The following is a 21,397-nucleotide window of genomic DNA, read 5'->3' as shown; positions in this document are numbered from 1 at the left end:
AGAAAACATCCTTCCTCTGCCAAGCTTCTTTGTTTTTGTTTTCAAGAGTAAGTAACTTTACTTGGGCTATTTAAAGGGACAGTCCACTGAAAATACAACGGAACATGATTTTCCACTCACCTTGACTTTAGCCGATTCAACAAAGACCGTTTTTGGGATATGTATTTCTGCCAAATCTATCTGTTGATTGACCGACCGACCGACCGACCGACCTACCTACCTACCTACCTACCTACCTACCTACCTACCTACCTACCTACCTACCTACCTATTCAACCATCTATCCGCCAACGCAGCTGAGAGACAGATCTAGCCAATCACATATTTTTCTCTTTTTCCTTTTTAAATTGTTTCTACCGTTCACAAGATGGCAGCGATTGGAACACTTGAGAGAGTTTCTCTCGCATCAATCGGAGAAGGGAGAGAAGGGGTGAAGAGGGGAGAGAGGGATGAGGAGCTTAGGAAAGAGAGGGAGCGGAAGGGAGGTGAGGAGGGAGGAGAGGGGCAACCCCGGGCTACATTTCTCTCGTCAATAAAAAAAGTCCTTGTACAGGTAACTGCCAAAATAAAGGAAACACAAAGTGTCTTAATAAGGCGTTGGGCCATCGCAAGCCGGGCAGAACAGCTTCAATGCACCTTGGCATAGATTCTACATGTTTCTGGAACTCTATGGGAGGGATGCGACGCCATTCTTCCACGAGAAATTCCGTCAGCTGGTATTTTATTGATGGTGGTGGAAAACGCTGTTGTTACGGAGGCGAAGTTAGGTGCAGGAGAGCAGAGTGTAGTTAACAGGCACTCTTTATTCCGGTCCAAACGAAAGCACATAAGTACATAAACGTGTCCAAAACACGGGAACATGAACAAAAGTCTGGCGCGTGACAATAAAAACAAATAGTAACAAAAAAAAACAATTTCACACAAAGACATGGAGGGCAACAGAGGCCTAAATACATGCAGTGTGATTAGGGAATGAAAACCAGGTGTGTATGGAACAAGACAAAACAAATGGAAATATGAAAAATGGAGCGGCGATGGCTAGAAAGCCGGTGACATCGATCGCCAAACGCCGCCCGAACAAGGAGAGGAGCCGACTTCGGCGGAAGTCGTGACAGCTGTCTCAGGAGACGCTCCAGAATTGACCATAAGTGGCTGACACACATACGCTTTATTAAACCCCTTATGCTCCTTTGAGACACCTCTTCCAAAGTCACTGAGATCTCTTCGTCTAGCCATGGTAGCCAAAATAATACTCTGTATCCCTCATTTACTCAAGTGTTTACTTTATTTTGGCAGTTAGGCTACCTGTAGAAAGATCTATTTTAGAAAAACACCAATGGAGAGTATTCATTAGCTCTTGGCCTCTCTCTCTCTCTTTCTTTCTCTCTCTCCCTGTCTCTCAGAAAAGACAAGCTTGCAGGCATGTAGCTGTGCTCTTCTCTATAGACACACACACTCTCTCTTATTTCAGAAAAGCACATACTATTAGAGAACACATTAGACAGCAGATTCAGACAGGGAAATGGATAGCCAGGGAAACACAGGCAGAATAGAGAGACACAGAGAGAGAGAGAGACACACAGAGAGAGACACACACAGACAGAGAGAGAGAGAGAGAGATTCCAGAATCAACTGTATAGAACAAGGTCATAAAGAGTTCTATTCAGTAGCTCAATACAGAAACAGACAGCAGTATTTCATGAGGAGAGGTCTACAGAGAATGTATAATATTTGTAGACAAATACATTTAGATTGAAAGAATTAGAAGTCTTGTAAACAATGACTTCGCATTATACCACAGCCAAAGATTTAGATATACATGTAGGTCTACAGATTAATTCAGTGTTGAATGGGAATGTCCATTTTAGTTATTGTCATGCCTGGCTAACTGTCATGCCCTTTATGCAAGGGGTTTTCAAACCTCTCCTCGGGGACCCCAAGCCTTTCCATGTATTTGAACTATTCCACAGCTAGAACAACTTGTCAACCAATCATAAAGCCATTGACCAGGTGAATCAGGTGAGCTACGTCAGGGCTACAGCACAACGGTGAAATGTCTGGGGGTCCCCGAGCAGAGGGTTGAAAACCACTGCATTAGGCAAGTCCCAGTAGTAGTGTCAGTTGATTGCTATTTTCTATTTTTGAATCTGAAGTTACTGGAAATAGAAATACAACGCTGACAGGAAGAAAAAAAAATCTATGAAGTTGTTGTTGCCGGGTTACAGACAGACACACAAACACACACACTCAGACAATAGCTGGTTGATCAGTTAGTGGAGGGAAGTGGATTTTGAGATGGTGATTTTCTTGGTATAACGCAATGAGGCAGTTTGGGGGTTGTTTGGGGGGTGTGTGTGTGTGTGTGTGTGTGTGTATTTTTGGCTGAGGTTTCATTTTGAGGAATGGCTGTGTGCAGAACTGTGAGTTTCCAGCTATTACCTCCGGGAACAGAAAGAGAGAGTGAAAAAGAGAGAGAGAGAGATAGATAGAGAGAGCGAGAGAAGAGAAAGAGCGATTGAGAGATACTAAAGTGTAATGCACAATGCATAAAGGCTATATATACAGTATCTATTTCTTATGCACTTCCCTGTCTGAATCTACTGTGACTCTAATGTCCGGAAACTCTCACTTTTTCCTTCTCTCTCTCGCTCTCTGTCAATTAAATTCAATTGAAGGGTTTTATTGGCATGGGAAACATATGTTTACATTTCCAAAGCAAGTGAAACAGATAATAAACAAAAGTGAAATTCACAATAAAAAATGTACTGTAAACATTGCACTCACAAGGGTTCCAAAAGAATAAAGACATTTCAAATGTCATATTATGTCTATATACAGTGTCGTAGTGATGTGTACAAAAGTACAAAAGGGAAAATCTCTCTCTCTCTCTCTCTCTTGTTCTACCCCCCCCCCCCTCTCTCCCCTTCCATCTCTCTCCCTCAGTCATCAACTTTCTAATCTTTTTGGGGTGGGGTCCGACCTCCCTCTCTCTCCCTCCCGCTTTTCGCTTTTCCCCTCTCTCTCTCTCTCTCTCTCTCTCTCTCTCTCTCTCTCTCTCTCTCTCACTGTCTTCCTCTCTCGCTCTCTCTCTCTCTCTCTCTCTCTTACTGTCTTCTCTTGCTCTCTCTCTCTCTCTCTCTCTCTCTCTCTCTCTCTCTCTCTCTCTCTTCTAAGCAGCCAGGTCCTCATGGTACAATGGCGTCTGATTGCACTTGACCTATTTCCGTCTTTTCTTTCTTTCTTTAGTTCTCTCTATTTTTCTCTTTCTTCTTTATTTCCATTGTCCAAGGGCCAACATCTCACAAACACAAGTATGTGGGTGCACACATATACACGCATACACACACACGCACATATACACATTGTCTTCGCTTAAAATTTAATTGGCAGATGTGTCTTTTCAGCGGTAACTCTCTCCTTCTAATCCTTCCTTCCAGATACACCAACTCTGCGTTCCAAATGGCTCCCCATTATTATATAGCACCCTTTTTCTGAGCAGTGCTCTATATAGGGGATAGGGTGCCATTTAACACACAAGTGGATCTTTAATTCAGGAGAGAAAGGACTGTTGATGTTTAAACAACAGAGAGTGAACACACACGCAAGCATCACACTCACACATGCAAGCACACACACACCTGACAAAGATCTGGTTTTGGATCGAGACACTGTCAATAAAACAGTGAAATGGGAGCTTTAACAGTGTGCGGGACTTCCTGTTCGTCACAAGTATGCTTCATTAGCCCAGCACCTACGTTTTAAAGGATGTGCGTATGACCACAAACTTTTCCTGAGTTTCGAAATTACCATGATTGCCTTACATGACTCAGAAAGTTTCTCAAGAGAGAGAGTGTGTGTGTGTGTGTGTGTGTGTGTGTGTGTGTGTGTGTGTGTGTGTGTGTGTGTGTGTGTGTGTGTGTGTGTGTGTGTGTGTGTGTGTGTGTGTGTGTGTGTGTGTGTGTGTGTGTGTGTGCACAGCTTCCTCTTTCAAGAGGTTTCTGAGCAGCAGACAAAAAGTCAGAGAGACTATTTTTAGAGCGAGCTACAAAGAGAGAGAAAGAAAAGAGAAAGGAAGAGAAGAGAGAGAATGAAAATAAAGAGAGAGAGGCAAAAAATGAATAGAGATGGACAGAGAAAGTACAAGAGAAAATACAGAAAGCGAGACAAATTGACAGTGTGAGAAAATAGAGCAAGAAAGGAAGTGTATGACACCAGTCCCTTCTTGATGTCCTTCTGTTCTTCTTGTAAATGGACGATGCTCGCAAAGGAGAACATACTCGCTACAAACTACCTCACAACTCAGACGGAGACAGCTTGTGTGCCTCATTACAAAAGATCATTATGAACGTTAAAATAGGTGCACATGGTTGATGTGCTGCTATCAATCAGTCTGTATGTCAGTCAGTCTTGTCTTGTCAGTCAGTCTTGTCAGTCTATCCATCTATTGGTCCGTCACTCCCTCGCTCCCACCATCCCTTCCTCTATCCATCCCATCCCTGCCTCATCCCTCCATCCATTTGTTGCTCTCTAAGACGGTGGCATTCTTAATGCTAAACCCTTCATGGACGAGGTATTCCCACTACTCCCATCCATCACCATTAGCAACCAGACGGAAATGACCGGGAATGATGCTGACCCACATGATGCACACTCATCCATCTACAACACAAACACGTGCCTATAAGTTTGTGTGTGTGTGTGTATCATCCATCTCTAACATATGCCTAGATGGCCATGGTAGAAAAGACATCCATCTACAACAAATGCCTTCAGGGGATTGGTAGTGAATAGACACTAGACAGCCATGGCAGAAAGGACAGAATTAGGATTTCAAAACCAAGAAATTGCCTATAAGAAAGAACAGGAGCTTTCAGCTCTTTCACAACATTTGTCATTTTTGCTTTTTAAGATTTTTATTTTATATTATTTAATCTTTATTTAACTAGGCAAGTCAGTTAAGAACAAATTCTTATTTTCAATGACGAGGGCTGGGATTTTTTAAAATTCAATATAAAAAAACATAAATGTAGGAACAACACAACACTACATAAAGCGAGACCTAAGACAACAACATAGCAAGGCAGCAACACATGACAACGCAGCATGGTAGCAACACAACATGACAACAACAAGGTAGTAACACAACACTGGAGTGGCACAAAACACGGTTCAAACATTATTGGGCACAGACAACAGCACAAAGGGCAAGAAGGTAGAGACAAGATTAAAGTTGGGGTTGTCACTAGACTCTGGAAAAGCATGTAGCGTTTCCTTCTTTTCGGGATGGCATCTTTTCCTCCCCTCAGGAAAGCTTCCTAACACACTCAGAACCTGTGCTCTAAAGAGAAAAGGAACACGTTATAACACTTTAATGTTTCTACTGAGGAAGAGGTACTAAAGTCTAATGCACAACGCATATAGTCCCTAAAGGCTACATATTCATTTCTCATGCAATTCTCTGTCTAAGAGAGAGAGAGAGCGAGAGAGAGAGAGAGAGAGAGAGAGAGAGAGAGAGAGAGAGAGCGAGAGAGAGAGAGCGAGAGAGAGAGAGAGAGAGAGAGCACCTGCTCTAAGGAAGATACGTTAAAGTGTAATGCACAATGCATTTAGAGGCTAAAGGTTATATACAGAGCTGGGACGATAAACTGAAAATTATCAACACCGACCATACCGCTCACTTATCGCAAGCATTCTGCTGATATCGCTCCCGACGATAAGTAGCCCATGTTAGAGAAATGTGAAGTTTGAAATGAAATACGTTTGCTAATATGGGTGATTGTTAATGGAATAACTGATGGCTACAACCATCAATGGGAAAATCAAAAGAAATCAGCCAAGACCTCAGAAAAACAATTGTAGACCCCAAAGATGAACCTCCACAAGTCTGGTTCATCCTTGGGGGCAATTTCAAAATGCTTGAAGGTACCATGTCTGTACAAACAGTACACAGGTATGAACACCACGCGGCCTTCATACCGCTCAGGAAGGAGACTCGTTCTGTCTTCTAGAGATGAACGTACTTTGGTGTGAAAAGTGCAAATCAATCATAGAACAACAGCAAATGACCTTGTGAAGATGCTGTAGGAAGCAGGTACAAAAGTATCTATATCCACAGTAAAACGAGTCCTATATTGACATACCTGAAAGGCCGCTCAGCGAGGAAGAAGCCACTGCTCCAAAACCACCATAAAAAAGCCAGACTACGGTTTGCAACTGCACATGGGGACAAAGATCGTACTTTTTGGAGAAATGTCCTCTGGTCTGATGAAACAAAAATAGAACTGTTTGGCCATAATGACCATCGTTATGTTTGGAGGAAAAAGGGGGAGACTTGCAAGCCGAAGAATACCATCCAAACCGTGAAGCACGGGGTGGCAGCATCATGTTGTGGGGGTGCTTTGCTGCTGGAGGGACTGGTGCACTTCACAAAATAGAATGGCATCATGAGGCAGGAAAATTAGGTGGATATATTGAAGCAACATCTCAAGACAACATTCAGGAAGTTAAAGCTTGGTCGCAAATGGGTCTTCCAAATGGACAATGACCCCAAGCATACTTCCAAAGTTGTTGCAAAATGGCTTAAGGACAACAACGTCAAGGTATTGGAGTGGCCATCACAAAGCCCTGATCTCAATCCCATAGAACATTTGTGGGCAGAACTGAAAAAGCGTGTGCGAGCAACGAGGCCTACAAACCTGACTCTTTGACACCAGCTCTGTCAGGAGGAATGGGCCAAAATTCACCCAACTTATTGTGGGAAGCTTGTGGAAGGCTACCCAAAAAGTTTGACCCAAGTTAAACAATTTAAAGGCAATGCTACCAAATACTAATTGAGTGTATGTAAACTTCTGACCCACTGGGAATGTGATGAAAGAAATAAAAGCTGAAATAAATAATTCTCTCAATTATTATTCTGACATTTCACATTCTTAAAGTAATGTGGTGATCCTAACTAACCTAAGACAGGGAATTTTCTACTTGGATTAAATGTCAGGAATTGTGAAAAACTGAGTTTAAATGTTTTTGGCTAAGGTGTATGTAAACTTCCGACTTCAACTGTATATGTTTCTTGTGAATTTCCTTGTCTGAATCTACTGTGACGCTAATGACCGGAAATCTCTCTGATGGCAAAATAGAGGGAAGGAGCCCAGTATGGCTCTAACAGAGAGAGACAGAGAGAAAAAGATAAATACTAAAGTCAAATGCACAATGCATACAGTATAGGGCCTAAAGGCTATATATAGTATCTATTTCTTATGCACTTCCCTCTCTGAATTTCTCTCTCTCTCTCTGAATCTCTCTCTCTGAATCTCTCTCTCTCTCTGAATCTCTCGCTCTCTCTCATCCATTTCCCTGCGTGAATCTAATGTGTTCTCTGATATTCTATATTTTTCTGATATAGTCGAGTGAGAGAGACAGAGAGAGAGAGAGAGAGAGAGAGAGAGAGAGAGAGAGAGAGAGAGAGAGTGTCTATAAAGAATAGCACAGATCCATGTCCCCAGGCTTGTCTTTTCTGACTCAGTGCACACACACACACACGTGCACACACACACACACACACAGCAGATTTGCCCAAGGATTCATCCCAAATGGCGTCCTATACCAGTTACACTGCGTGTACAAAACATTAGGAACACCTGCTCTTTCTATGACATAGACTGACCAGGTGAATCCAGGTGAAAGCTATGATCCCTTACAAATGTCACCTGTTAAATCCACTTCAATCAGCATAGATGAAGGAGAGGATACAGGTTAAAGAAGGATTTTTAACCCTTGAGACAATTGAGACATGGATTGTGTATGTGTGCCGTTCAGAGGCTGAATGGGCAAGACAAAATATTTAAGTGCCTTTGAAAGAGGTATGGTAGTAGATGCCAGGCACACTGGTTTGAGTGTGTCAAGAACTGCAACCCTGCCAGAATTTTCCACGCTCAACAGTCCCGTGTGTAATCAAGAATGGTTCACCACCCAAAGTACATCCAGCCAACTTGACACAACTGTGGGAATCATTGGAATCAACATGGGCCAGCATCCCTGTAAAACGTTCTCAACACCATGTAGAGTCCATGTCCTGACGAACTGAGGCTGTTCTGAGGGCAAAAGTGGCAGCAACTCAATATTAGGAAAGTGTTCCTAACGTTTTGAAAACTAATTATGCACAATAATATATAATAACGCAATAAGGTATCCCCTATGGGCCCTGTTCAAAAGTAGTGCACAATGTCGGGAACAGGGTGACATTTGAGATGCAGACAGTCTATGAATTACTCATCAGGTTGGTATAGTATCACACAGAGGGAGGGAGTGTTTCTGTCTTTCTGTCTGTCTTTATCGCTTCTCATTCTCCTGTCATTATCCACACACACATCTTCTCTTTGTCTCCCTTTGTTCTCTCCGTCCTTATCTCTCTCCTCCTTCTCTCCCCTGTTCTGTCCCACTGTGTGTCATCTCTGTTCGCCTTCTCGTATAAACCCCCTCCCTGGCTCTCTTCTCCCTCTCTCTGTCTGTCTCTCTCTCTCTCTCCCTGGTCCAGTGGCTGTACTTTCTCTAATGGTCTGTCAGTCTAATGATGGACGATGCTACCCTAATGTTGTTTTAAAAGGACACAGAGGAGGAGAGGAAGAGAGAGAGGAGAGAAGAGGAAGAGAGAGAGGAGATGAGAGGGTGGAGATGAAAGGTGAGGAAGAGAGGAGAAACAAGAAGATGATAGGATAGGGAGATGAGGAGAGGATAGATAAAAAGCCAATACAGCACATTGAATTAAAAGAGAGAGAGAGAGAGAGAGAGAACTATTGATACATTGATACAAGGCTTGTCATTTCCCAACATTCCATAATGTCCAGTCTTCTCATTGGACAGATGATGACTCCAGATAGACCTGACAGACAATCAATAGAAACGAGGTTGGGAGGCTCCAGTTAAGAAAGAACAGACAGGGATGGAGACGTGTGTGTCTCCTCTGATGACTGGCCCAACCCTGTCTATCAATGATAATCAATCATTCACAGTTTATAAGATAGTCTATATCAGTTTATTAAACATCAGAACATGTTATAGATTATGAATATGTTGTCTATCTAACGGGGACAGTTAATGGAAACTGAATATACGTTTAATATCTGGATAGATTTGGTCCCTCCCTCTCTCTCTCTCCCTGTTTTCTCAGTCACTGCTCTTTCTCTCGACATCTCTCTTTCATCTCTCCAGGTATTGACCCACAAAGCTGAATCAGGCCAGAGCTATAAATCACACACCATCACTCTATCACTGAGCTACACACACACACATGCACATGCACGGACACACACTCACCACACGCCTACACACACGTACATGCACCACACACAGACACACACAAATCCCCATCTTCCTACATGCAGTATCATCCCACACACTCATGTCACACTATAGCTATAATTCAGCCCTCAGAGAGAGAGAGAGAGGAAAACAGTAAGAGAGAGCGAGCGAGAGAGCGAGCGAGAGGAAGACAGTAAGAGAGAGAGAGAGAGAGAGAGAGAAAGGAAAGGAAAGAGAGACAGAGAGAGAAAGAGGGATGTGTGCATCCCTTCCTTCACCTCTTCTTCTAGAGGTCTTTCTTGTGTACCTTGTGAAAATCCTAATTAGGGAACTGCCCTTTTCTCTGCCTCTGTGTGTGTGTGTGTGTGTGTGTGTGTGTGTGTGTGTGTGTGTGTGTGTGTGTGTGTGTGTGTGTGTGTGTGTGTGTGTGTGTGTGTGTCTTCTTTATTTGTCAGACCAAATGGGGGCAAGGTAAACAAAAGCCAAAACAGCAGTAAATAAAAAGTCTTAAGGCTTTATATACCTGGAGGAAGAGAGAGAGAAAAAGATAGAGAAAGAGAGCGAGAGAGAAGAAGAGAGTGATAAAGAAGTAGAGAGTAATAAAGAGTGTTGACTAGGAACTAGTGCTGGCACAATTACTGTATAACTTTTATACCATGACATCAATGAAAGTCAATATATATATAAGTCGCTCTGGATAAGAGCGTCTGCTAAATGACTTAAATGTAAATGTATATATATATATATAAAAAATGTAAATTTAAAAAAAAAAGAGTTCTTAACAGGGCGTGTTTTTTTTTACCCTCGCAGGTGTCGTCTCCTTCAAACATGAGCTCCTTTCTGATTGGTTTGAAGGGCATTCTAGAGCGTGCATTATTTCCCTATAACGCACGGTATATTTGAACGTAGAATTCGATGTCTATGGTTCCTTCTTTCATGTTCTATGTTTGAGCTGCTTTTGAAAGCAAAAGTCGAATTTAAAACATTATTGGCATGGTTGAATTCGAAGCTGGGAATGATGGTTAAATTAGCTAAACTAGTAGGACTGTTTGCTTGGTTACCAAGGCAACTACTGTCGCTCTCTAGTAAACTTGCTAGCTACTTCAATGGATGTTGGACACATTTCTAGCAGCAAATGTGTTAAAATTACAGCTATGGTATAACAGGGATAATCAACCTGTGGCTCTATGCGTTCTCTGGAAAATAATTCAACTCCATGGAAGGTGAGTTCCACTTATGTCGTTGAACACACCTTCCACGTCGTTCATTATTTTCTATAGGATGCATAGCCTCTTGTTGATTATCACTTACGTAACCTATGGTTATGGATGAAGACCGTCATGAAAATAAAATAACCGTTTAAAAATTAACAGCTTACTGAAGACGGAACTGCTGGGCATTCGTGCAGTTGAGTCCGTTTCTGCTGTACCATGGACTCTTAATTACAGCGTGATGAAACTTTGTTGCTCCTTGCTGAAACAAGCAAGGTGTTGTGGCAACGATTCTACATTCCATGTTGATGTATAATGTTAATTGAAACTATGTTAAGGGTAGACTCAACGAAATGACGTTGCACGAGCAGCACCACAGATATTGAGATGAGCAGGACGCAAGACTTGGCTCTCGCACGGTCACACACAGTATCTGCACATGTGTATGTGTTCGCTTCATGCTGTTTACAGCGTAGTAGCCAGGGCATCAAAACATCTGAGAAGTTGAGCCTCGCACTTTAACACTCTTAGTTGTTGGGGAAATTGACCCACTATAATGTTTACTTTCTGCAATCACGTCATATTGCTGAGTCTAGCTTTAACTGATGTGGCTCTGTAATGTCCGTTTGGCAAAATAAAAACAATCACAGCACATTGATGGCCACTCTTCCTGCTTTACTTCGTTCTTTTATTCCCAGCTTTGCTCATATGGGTAAACTCGCAATGGTCGCCAGTCCAACCATTATGCCATCATTGGCTTGAATGTTGACTCCCGTACTATTCATTCCATTTCTATGGCAGCACATGCAGTCAGGAGCTGAGGAGAAGAGAAAATGTGCATCTGTATAATATACGGTACCAGTCAAAAGTTTGGACACACCTACTCATTCAAGGGTTTTCCTTTATTTTTACTATTTTCTACATTCTAGAATAATAGTGAAGATAACCATCCTATGAAATAACGCATATGGAATCATGTAGTAACCAAAAAAAGTGTTAAACAAAAATATATTTTATATTTGAGATTCTTCAAAGTGGCCACCCTTTGTCTTGATGACAGCTTTGCATACTTTGAGCCAATCAGTTGTGTTGTGACAAGATAGGGATTCTATACAGAAGATAGCCCTACTTGGTAAAAGACCAAGTCCAAATTATGACAAGAGCAGCTCAAATAATCAAAGCGAAAAGACAGTCCATCATTACTAAAAGACATGAAGGTCAGTCAATCTGGAACATTTCAAGTGCAGTCGCAAGCACCATCAAGCGCTATGATGAAATTGGCTCTCATGAGGACCGCCACAGGAAAGGAATACCCAAAGTTTCCTCTGCTGCAGAGGATAAGTTACCAACCTCAGAAATTGCAGTCTAAATAAATTCTTCACAGAGTTCAAGTGACAGACACATCTCAACACCAACTGTTCAGAGGAGACTGCGTGAATCAGGCCTTCATGGTCGAATTGCTGCAAAGAAACCACTACTAAAGGACACCAATAATAAGAAGAGACTTGCTTGGGCCAAGAAACATGAGCAATGGACATTAGCACAGTGGAAATCTGTCCTTTGGTCTGATGAGTCACAATTTGAGATTTTTGGTTCCAACTGCCGTGTCTTTGTGAGACGCAGAGTAAGTAAACGAATGTACTCTGCATGTGTGGTTCCCACCGTGAAGCATGGAGGAGGAGGTGTGATGGTGCTTTTCTGGAGACATGTCAGTGATTTATTTATAATTCAAGGCACACTTAACCAGCATGGCTACCACAGCATTCTGCAGCGATAGACCATCCCCTCTGGTTTGCGCTTAGTGGGACTATACATTTTCTTTCAACAGGACAATGACCTAATACACCTCCAGGCTGTGTAAGGGCTATTTGACCAAGAAGGAGAGTGATGGCCTCCAAAGTCACCTGACCTCAAACCAATTGAGATAGATTGGAATGAGTTGTACCACAGAGTGAAGGAAAAGCAACCAACAAGTGCTCAGTATATGTGGGAACTCCTTCAAGACTGTTGGAAAAGCATTCCAGGTGAAGCTGGTTGAGAGAATGCCAAGAGTGTGTAAAGCTGTCATCAAGGCAAAGGGTGGCTACTTTGAAGAATCTCAAATATAAAATATATTTTGATTTGGTTAACACTTTTTTGGTTACTACATAAATCCATATATTATTTAATAGTTTTGATGTCTTCACTATTATTCTACAATTTAGAAAATAGTTTAATAAAGAAAAATCCTTGAATGAGTAGGTGTGTCCAAACTTTTGACGGTATATTTTTGGGTATATATTTTTGGGGCTATTCGAATGGTTATTACGGTGACCGCTGTCATTTGGCTGGCCAAAAACCATCATCCAAAATTCCATGACCATCACAGCCCTACTCGGAACAGATGACAACAGGACCCCATGGAAGACAGGACACCTGTTAGTGTACATACACACACACACCTGTTACCTGTAGGCAACTCTGTAGGCACTCTGCTTCCATCCTCCCTCCCCCTCACTGTCATAGGTTTACTGAACACACACCCCTCACCCTATTGTTTCCCCTCCCCTCTGGTGTTTTCCCTATTCCACACCTCACATTCAAGTTCCCCAATACATTCGACCTAGAGTATTCTATTTTTTCCAGTACTAGCACACTAAGCTTGGAAGCCAATAAGATAATGTGAATTATTGACGATGTACTTAGGCTGATGTTATAATTTCACTTTTTTGTAATATATATATATATATTATATGACATCACATTTTATGAATGTTTCTGCATATGTACTATGATATTCTAATAAACCTAAACATAAGCTATGGGTAAACATGGGTTCCTACTGGTTCCTACTGGTTCCTACTGTTTCCCCTACCTACTTAGACACTCTTCTGGTAACCCTGGAAACCAACAATCCCTTGAGGCCTAAGCACCGGTTCGACCTAGGGGAAACCCTAACCACTCTAACCATTTTGGGGCTGACTGTCGTAGTTGTAGTGTTAATGGTGAGTTTGTGTGTTTGTTAATGGTTTAATTTAATCATGTATGGGTGACATGTCAAGGCTAATAACACTTAGCTCTGAGCTAATGAGCCTGATGCAAATACACTGGGGACTACCGAGGGGGTAGAGGAAAGAGACAGAGAGAAAGAGAGAGAGAAAGAAAGAGAGAGAGGGGGAGAAAGATGGAAAAGGGAGGGAGAGCGGGAGAAAGGGGAGCGAGAGAGAGAGAGAGAGAGAAGGGGGGCATAAATCCAGGAGGGAGGGAGAAGGAGTTGGGAGAGAGAGACAAAAAGAGAGTAACGAGAGAGAGGGACATGGTTTGTGTTTGCTATTAATTAGCATACTGTATCTGTTTTTTTGAAACAAATCAGTGCTCATTTTCACAGACAAACACACATGCACGCACATACACACACACACACACAGTTCTAATCCAATCAGCCTATAGTTATAAGGGGCCAAATTCTCAGGTCTATGACTAGGTTAATCTGAGTCATGTGACTTCAGGAAACACAATCTAATAATCTCTCACACACACACACACACACACACACACACACACACACACACACACACACACACACACACACACACACACACACACACACACACACACACACACACACAAACTATTTTAGGCATGGTTCTGCATTGCATGGCCTATTTGATTGACAACTTGCAATCCAATCTAGGATTTGATATTAGCTACTGTAGCTCCTGTACTATTATCGTACAACCTAACGATTATCTAACCAATCATCAATACAACCTAGTATTGTCACGATACCAGAATTTTGACTTCAATATCAATACCAGAGCTGTGTTCAAATACCCATACTAACATACTGTATACTACATACTAAATGAGTATATACTGCCTACTATATACTATTAGTTCATTTTAGTATACCGTAAACGAACGGTATCCTTTCAGTTAAGCGTACTAGCTCTTCACCCATCTTCAGGAAGTTGATGCTGTTGCTATGCAACCTCTTGCTAGCTTGTTAGCATAACAAATGACTAGCTAGACATCTTACGACTTCGGGTGAGTTTGTAAATTCAATCTGGAGTGCCAGAGTGTGCTCGGAGTGCGCTCTGGGCATTCGTAAATTCATAGCATTGTCATGTTGTCCATTAGTAAATTCAGAGCGTTGTCAGATTGTTCGTTCGTAAATTCTGTGCGTTTTGCTCTTGGAGCATTCAGAGCACACACTGGATGCTCTGGCCGAGGAGTAGGGTTGATCCGAGCATTCTGATCTCACAACGGCAGTCAAACACCCAAACTAACTGGGAAACGTTGGCTAGCTTGCTAGCAACTTCCAGACACAAATGAGAGAACACCTCACTCTGACCATTTTACTAGCCCTAGCAGAGCTAGTTAAGCTGTTTTCATGTCATCGAGAGCGTTGGTGAGTGTAACTGTGCTGCTGGCAACAATTTAATTGTGATTTTTTGCAAATGTTTACTGACACCGGCCATATTCAATGGTTGTAAATTCATCAGTTATTCGATGCTCTGGCACACTCAGATGAGAGTGCTCTGAAATCGGAGTAGATAGCCAGAGCGAATTAACAACGTCCATTAAGAAAGCACAACGATTTTACCACGTAGCTAAGCTAAGAATGATGTGAATAATCAAGTCAATAAATGTTGGGTCGTTAGTTAGATAGCATATAGTTAATATACTGGTGTATTAGTAGCCAACTAACTAACATTAGGTAGCTAGCTAATACTGCTGTAATGATATGCTATGCGGTTCGTAAGGATAACAAACTGTCAGCCAACATAACGTGTAACGTAACTTTATTACGTAACGTTATTTTATTACATTGCTCAACATTTTCTTAACATTTGTCATAATTAGTTAAAGCAATGAATTTGTATCTACTCTAGTCGCACTTCAGCTGCATATTTTCCTCCATTTCTTAAAATCTGAAAACGTTGTGAAGCCACGCCCACTTTCTGAAGAATTGCATTATGGGCCCTAAAAGTACAGAAATAGTGTCCACTCCCTATATACTTCGTATTTTGGTGAATTTAGTACAACATCTGGGAACATTTGGCATACTATCTGTATCCATACTATGACCAATTAGCATACTACATACTCAATTTACTTCACAAATAGTATAGTCAGTGCAGTTAGTATGAGTATTTGAATACAGCTCAGGTTTAGTATCACAATACTCGATCACGATACTCGATACCAAAACAATAACAAAACGATACCACAACAAACAAAAAAGAAGGCATATTAGCCAAAGTCACACAATGGCACATCATCCAGACAGATAAACTCAGCTACTGCTCTGTTCAATATCATTACGTTTGAAAATGTTTATGCACATTTTTCAGACAGCCATGAATGTATTAATTAATCAATCATACAATCAATCTGACTTTGTTTTTACCAACCTAACTACAAAACAACGTAATGATACTAATTTATTTGAATGGTACATCTCTAATGATAAACTGGGTAAATCAAGACGTATTTTAGGTCAATTCACAATACAGGTGAACGCATATTATTCACTAGGAGTGTGTGCTTGCATTGAGATATTGAGCTTGTTTTAGCTGATTTCATGGGGCTACAATTGACAAAACAATCTCTTCCATTTAAGACTTATTTTAATTGAGACTGCTAGGAGAACATATTATTTTATTGTACTGGTCAACAACATTTGCATAGAAGACGCAATAACATAATTTTAAACTGTGCGGTGTCTCTTTAAAAAAGTAATGACGTAATTCGCCAGGCAGAACGTGGCTGTGGAATATGACTTGGTGGCTATGGAATCTAGTGGAAATCAGATACGAGGTGAGGAAGACGAAGAAGTGAATTCGTTTTTGGCGGCGAGGGAAACGAAGTGAATTAATAAAGTTTTTGGTGACAATCAGCTTTGAAATCAGCATATATTGCATTATGTTTTGCAACCAAACAAAGTACTAGGGTTCTGAATTCAGCTGTAAGCTAGCAAGGAAAGTTAGCCGACAAATTAAAGATAGAAGCTACCAGTATCGTCTTGCATTGTGTAAAGGTGTTCTAGTTCTAGCCTGTATGGACATTGTTTTGTGAAAAGTAATAAACAAAATGTCTACATGCTGCGTTGCATTATTCAAGTGGGATAACTTCTGTGCAGCATGAGTGGGGAAGTAACAATGCAGCCAGATAGCTCAAGCAATGAATGAGTAAGTGGAGCAGGCACTTTGGTCTTCGCTCTATAAACGGGCTGCGCTGATACAGGCGTGATCCTCTCAAACACGTGAGTCACATTTGACAGAAGTACTGAACATTGAAAAAATAGATGAAAGGCTACCTTTCATCAGCTACCTGTCATCAGTATTCCTCAGAGATGGGGCCATACCCCAAACAATTTAATACAATTCCATATTGCATTCTGTCTCTGTTGCTCATTCAGACTGTACTAGAATAAAATATAAATGTATATACATGTCATTCAGCAGATGCTTTTATCCAATGCGACTTACAGTCATGCGTGCGTAAAGTTATTACATATTGGTGGTCTCAGGCATCGACCCCACTATCCTGGCATTTGCAAGCACTATACTCTACCAACTACCACCTGAGCTATTCGCATATCTCTGGTCAAAGGTAGTGCAATATATGGGGAAAAGTGCACTCTATGGGAAAGTGCATAGGCCAATAGGGTATCATTTGATTGAACCAGCTGTCAGGAACAAACACAGCCATGAGATCACTATAGAAACAACACCATATAGGACAGCTATGGCTTCATATTGATCCACAATGACCTGTGACTGTCGATCAATAACTGTAACGATTCAACCCGGCAATCACTATAAATATATTGACCAAATTCAAACAAACTTTATGTCTTACTCAATAATACACTGTTATTAATCAGTTACTAATCAGTTGCCAATTATGTGTGTGGGTGTGAGTGTGTTTTCAGAACATTAAGCCTATGCCCACTATCCTAACCAGGATCAATTCCACAGTTCATCTCTCATGATGACAAGAAAAATAGGCCTATAATGCCATAGAGTGCTATGAAGAAAAACACAAAACATCTCACCACTGTGTGTGAGTGAGCATGCATGCTTGCTCCTGAGTGGTGCAGCAGTCAGTGCAAGAGGCATCACTACAGTCTCTGGTTCGAATCCAGGCTGTATCACATCCGGTGATGATTGGGAGCCCCATAGGGTGGCGTAAAATTGTCCCAGCTTCGTCCGGGTTTGGCTGGGGTAGGCCTTCATTGTAAATAAGGATTTGTTCTTAAATGACTTGCCTAGTTAAATAAAGGTTCAGTAAAACAAATAAAGTGTGTGTGTGTGTGTGTGTGTGTGTGTGTGTGTGTCTCCTACCTTGGCACGTAACTGTCCTGACGTGGACACTTTCCGGATCAGCTTCTGCTCCGTCTCGTCCGTCTCTCCGTCGCTATCCGAGCTCTCTTCCCCGGGTTCGGGCTGTGCTAGGCGGTCAGATTCCTGTGAAGATGTCGACTCCCGCAGTTCTTGGACGTACAAGACATTCGGGTTTAGTTTGGAAGCCATGATGGTGATTGTTTGAAGGAACGGACTTGGGAAAAGGAGGAGAGGAGAAGATGGGACGTGATGTGCGTGACCAGACTTCAATCTTTACACTTCGTCCGTTGATCTAATGTAGCCTCGATCCTCTGAAAAGATGAATGATTCATATTTTATTATTTTTTTTAAAGTGCCAGTTGGCAGTTAGTTAGGCAGGTGTTTGAAATATCCTTGTATGTCAGAGCAAGACCGTTTGAAATGTCCCTGTATGTCAGCTAGAGCAAATCAGTTTGCCACTCTCACTCTTTGGGTTTGCGTTTTGATGGTGTAAGTCATATAGCCTGTACCATTGTGGGAAATCATTATTTTAATTCATGCAAACTTAAAATGGCTTAACTTGGGTGGTGTTACTGTTAACACAGTTTGAAAATAAAAGAGAGCCGCACACTTTTAACACAGTTCAGAAAATGGAGTGTTGCTAGGGTGGGAGTGACCGAGTTCATTTGTTTTTCTCTTTACTGGTTCCTCTGCTTAACTGTCATGGTCACTGCATGATGTGGTGAAGCCTATACCACTTGTGTGAATACCAACACAATCATTTTGACTTTATGCAAACTGTTAGAATGGTTAACCTGGGTACTGTTAAACTGTTTAGTCGGTTGTTGAGTTAAAACAAACGTCGAGCTACATTTGGCTGCCCACAACATGAAATGTAGGCCTATTTCTCTACATAGGGCAATAATAAGACATATGCCTTACTCATTGTATAACAGCTTTTTCTGAACATCTGCCATTGATGATAATGAAGATGAGGATGGTTATGACAAAGGATAGGCCTAATATAGCATTAACTAAATGATGACATGACAATAAGCCTTCGTGCTTCAACGCTGATGAAAAGACAGTCATCAAATATAACATGATTACAAAAAAAACTGTAACTGTAATCCGTTACATTAAGCCTTTAGAAAATGCAGGATATGGCATTAATTTTTCACATGCAAATTGCAGTTTTCGGTAGTGCTCAAACAATGCCATTCCACGAGAGCAGTCCTCCATGACGATAAACAACAGAGTAGGCTAAAAAGTCCTTCATTTTGGGGTTATGCTCAGGTAAAACAATTTGCCTAATCTATATTTCCATCTTGAAGATCAAGGGGTATTCAATTAGGCTAATTGGAATGACTGGAAATCTGACAGTCATTGGTTTTTAATGTAAAGATAGGCTATAGCCTAATCGTATTATTATCTACATCAGAAAGCAAAGGGTTAGAAGAAGCCTACCTACACAACCAACCGATAAAGGAAATTCCAACATCCATTTATGGCCACCAGCTATGTAAACGCTAACATCGATTTATCCTGCAACAGATATTGTTCAATTGGTAATATTAATGTGTGTCTTCATCTAATGCCTCTTAAAGGGAAATTAATCTAAAAATAACTGAAAGTAATCAGATTAGGTTACTGAGTTTGTGTAATCCAAAAGTTACGTTACTGATTACAATTTTGGACAGGTAACTAGTAACTGTAAAGAATTTAGGCTACATTTATAAAGTAACACACACACAGGATTGTCATAAGAATCATGGACACACATTCCAGTAGGCTATTACAACACACACACCGCATGAACATTTCAATTTGTCACTTTCAAGACATTTTGCCATATAATGTTATAATGTGTATCGCAATTGCAAACATCATGTTATATTTCTCAGTAGTCACCTGCAGGTCGAGTGGTTGCTAACAGAACACCTGACTGTCATCATGTGTCTCAAGTGTGTGTCCTGTTTCCTTGGTTTCAGCTCTCTGAATTTAACCGACGTGTTGCTACTACACAACGACCGACCTCCCCATCTAGTCTACAGTTGTCAAAGGGCAGTATGATTTCAAATCATATGACGATACAGTAGCGCTATGCGTTTAGCCAGCTATTTCTTTTGAGACGAAAACGTTAAAAATAAACCGATTGTTCTGTAACCTTCAGTTATTTTGTCTTTGGAACAACAGGCAGTAAGTAGCGCGTAGCCAGGGCTTCTTTCTACCTTTTAGAGCTGGCGGCTCACGAGCGACAACGTTTGATCATTAATTCCATTGCGAATGGGATCGTTAATAACGACGGAGGCTGCCACAAAACACGGATTTCAATAATATTAATTTATCCGTTCATCTATCAACGTATTTATTAATTTATTCCGTTCACCGGGGAAGCTCAGTAAAAACCGTTTCAATTCTAAAATCCTCATCGTCAAAACCCGGTAGCCTAAGCCAGCCTCTTTCAAGCATCTAGGTGACGTTTAGAGACGAACACCGTAGCAAGCTGTGGTGCCATGCATCTGTATTCTACCGGGGGCGATTAAATAAGTATCTCTGTTACCGTGGCGTCCCCCGCTGCTTTTGCCCGACCTGGGTACCTGTCTCTCGGCTTGTATCCTCCCACACGACTGAGCACTATCAAATCTCTGGTTCTCTTGCTCCGCTCTCACACCGACACACACTATACGCATAGCATCGGGGGCGATTTGAATCAGTTGGTTGGGAGGGGAGGAGGAGGAGATGGGGAGAGACAGAAGAGCTTAGAAGAAGGAGGGTGATTTGAAGGCTACTTAAACTAGCCTTCACGAGAACGCAGAGAAACAGAGAGAGAGATTACATCAAAACTGCAAGCTATTTCTTCCCAGGTTAAACGGGGGAGTGAAACATTTACAATGAAAACACTCACAGCACCGGATAATTGTAATCGGTTTACCGGCATTAATCAGATATGCATGGGAGATAGTTAGCCATGGTTCGGGCAGTGGTTGTTGTCTCTCAATTAAATTCAATTCAATGGGCTTTATTGGCATGGGGCAACATATGATTATATTGCCAAAGCAAGTGAAATCGATAAAGAAAAGTGAAATAAACAATACAAAGTAAATATTACAATGACACAAGTTTCAAAAGAATAAAGACATTTCATGTTTTGCAAATGGTTAAAGTACAAAAGAGAAAATACATGTATATGGGTTGTATTTACAATGGTGTTTGTTCTTCACTGGTTTCTATTTTCTTGTTGCAACAAGTCACACATCTTGCTGCTGTGATTGCCCACTGTATCTCACCCAATAGATATGAGACTTTATCAAAATGGATTTGTTTTCGAATTCTTTGTAGGTCTGTGTAGTCTGAGGGATATATATGTCTCTAATATGGTCAAACATTTGGCAGGAGGTTAGAAAGTGCAGCTCAGTTTCCACATTTTGTGGGCAGTGTGTACACAGCCTGTCTTCTCTTGAGAGCCAGGTCTCTCTACGGCAACCTTTCTCAATGGCAAGGCTATGCTCACTGAGTCTATACATAGTCAAAGCTTTCCCTAATTTTGAGTCAGTCATAATGGTCAGGGATTCTACC

The 21,397-nt window shown here is 41.4% G+C and overlaps 1 protein-coding gene across 4 annotated transcripts in view; it reads right to left on the bottom strand.

The window, feature by feature from the left end:
* si:dkey-172j4.3 (diacylglycerol kinase delta) overlaps nt 1-20,537 on the bottom strand; it is a 114,380-nt gene extending 93,843 nt beyond the window's left edge. For 2 of the 4 annotated variants that reach the window (XM_064940113.1, XM_064940116.1), the window contains exons 1-2: nt 20,382-20,537; nt 17,840-18,150 (exon numbers count right to left, since the gene is read on the bottom strand). In XM_064940113.1, the coding sequence (XP_064796185.1) occupies nt 17,840-18,028 (189 nt within the window). In that variant the 5' untranslated portion in view covers nt 18,029-18,150; nt 20,382-20,537. The other 2 variants (XM_064940115.1, XM_064940114.1) reach the window with 2 other exon arrangements.
* Between the last annotated feature and the right edge of the window lie 860 nt (nt 20,538-21,397).

Source organism: Oncorhynchus masou, chromosome 27 (assembly GCF_036934945.1).
Source record: "Oncorhynchus masou masou isolate Uvic2021 chromosome 27, UVic_Omas_1.1, whole genome shotgun sequence".
Classification (NCBI taxonomy): Eukaryota; Metazoa; Chordata; class Actinopteri; order Salmoniformes; family Salmonidae; genus Oncorhynchus; species Oncorhynchus masou.
The sequence above is the reverse complement of the archived record's forward strand: the minus strand, read 5'-3'. Positions and strand labels throughout refer to the sequence as shown.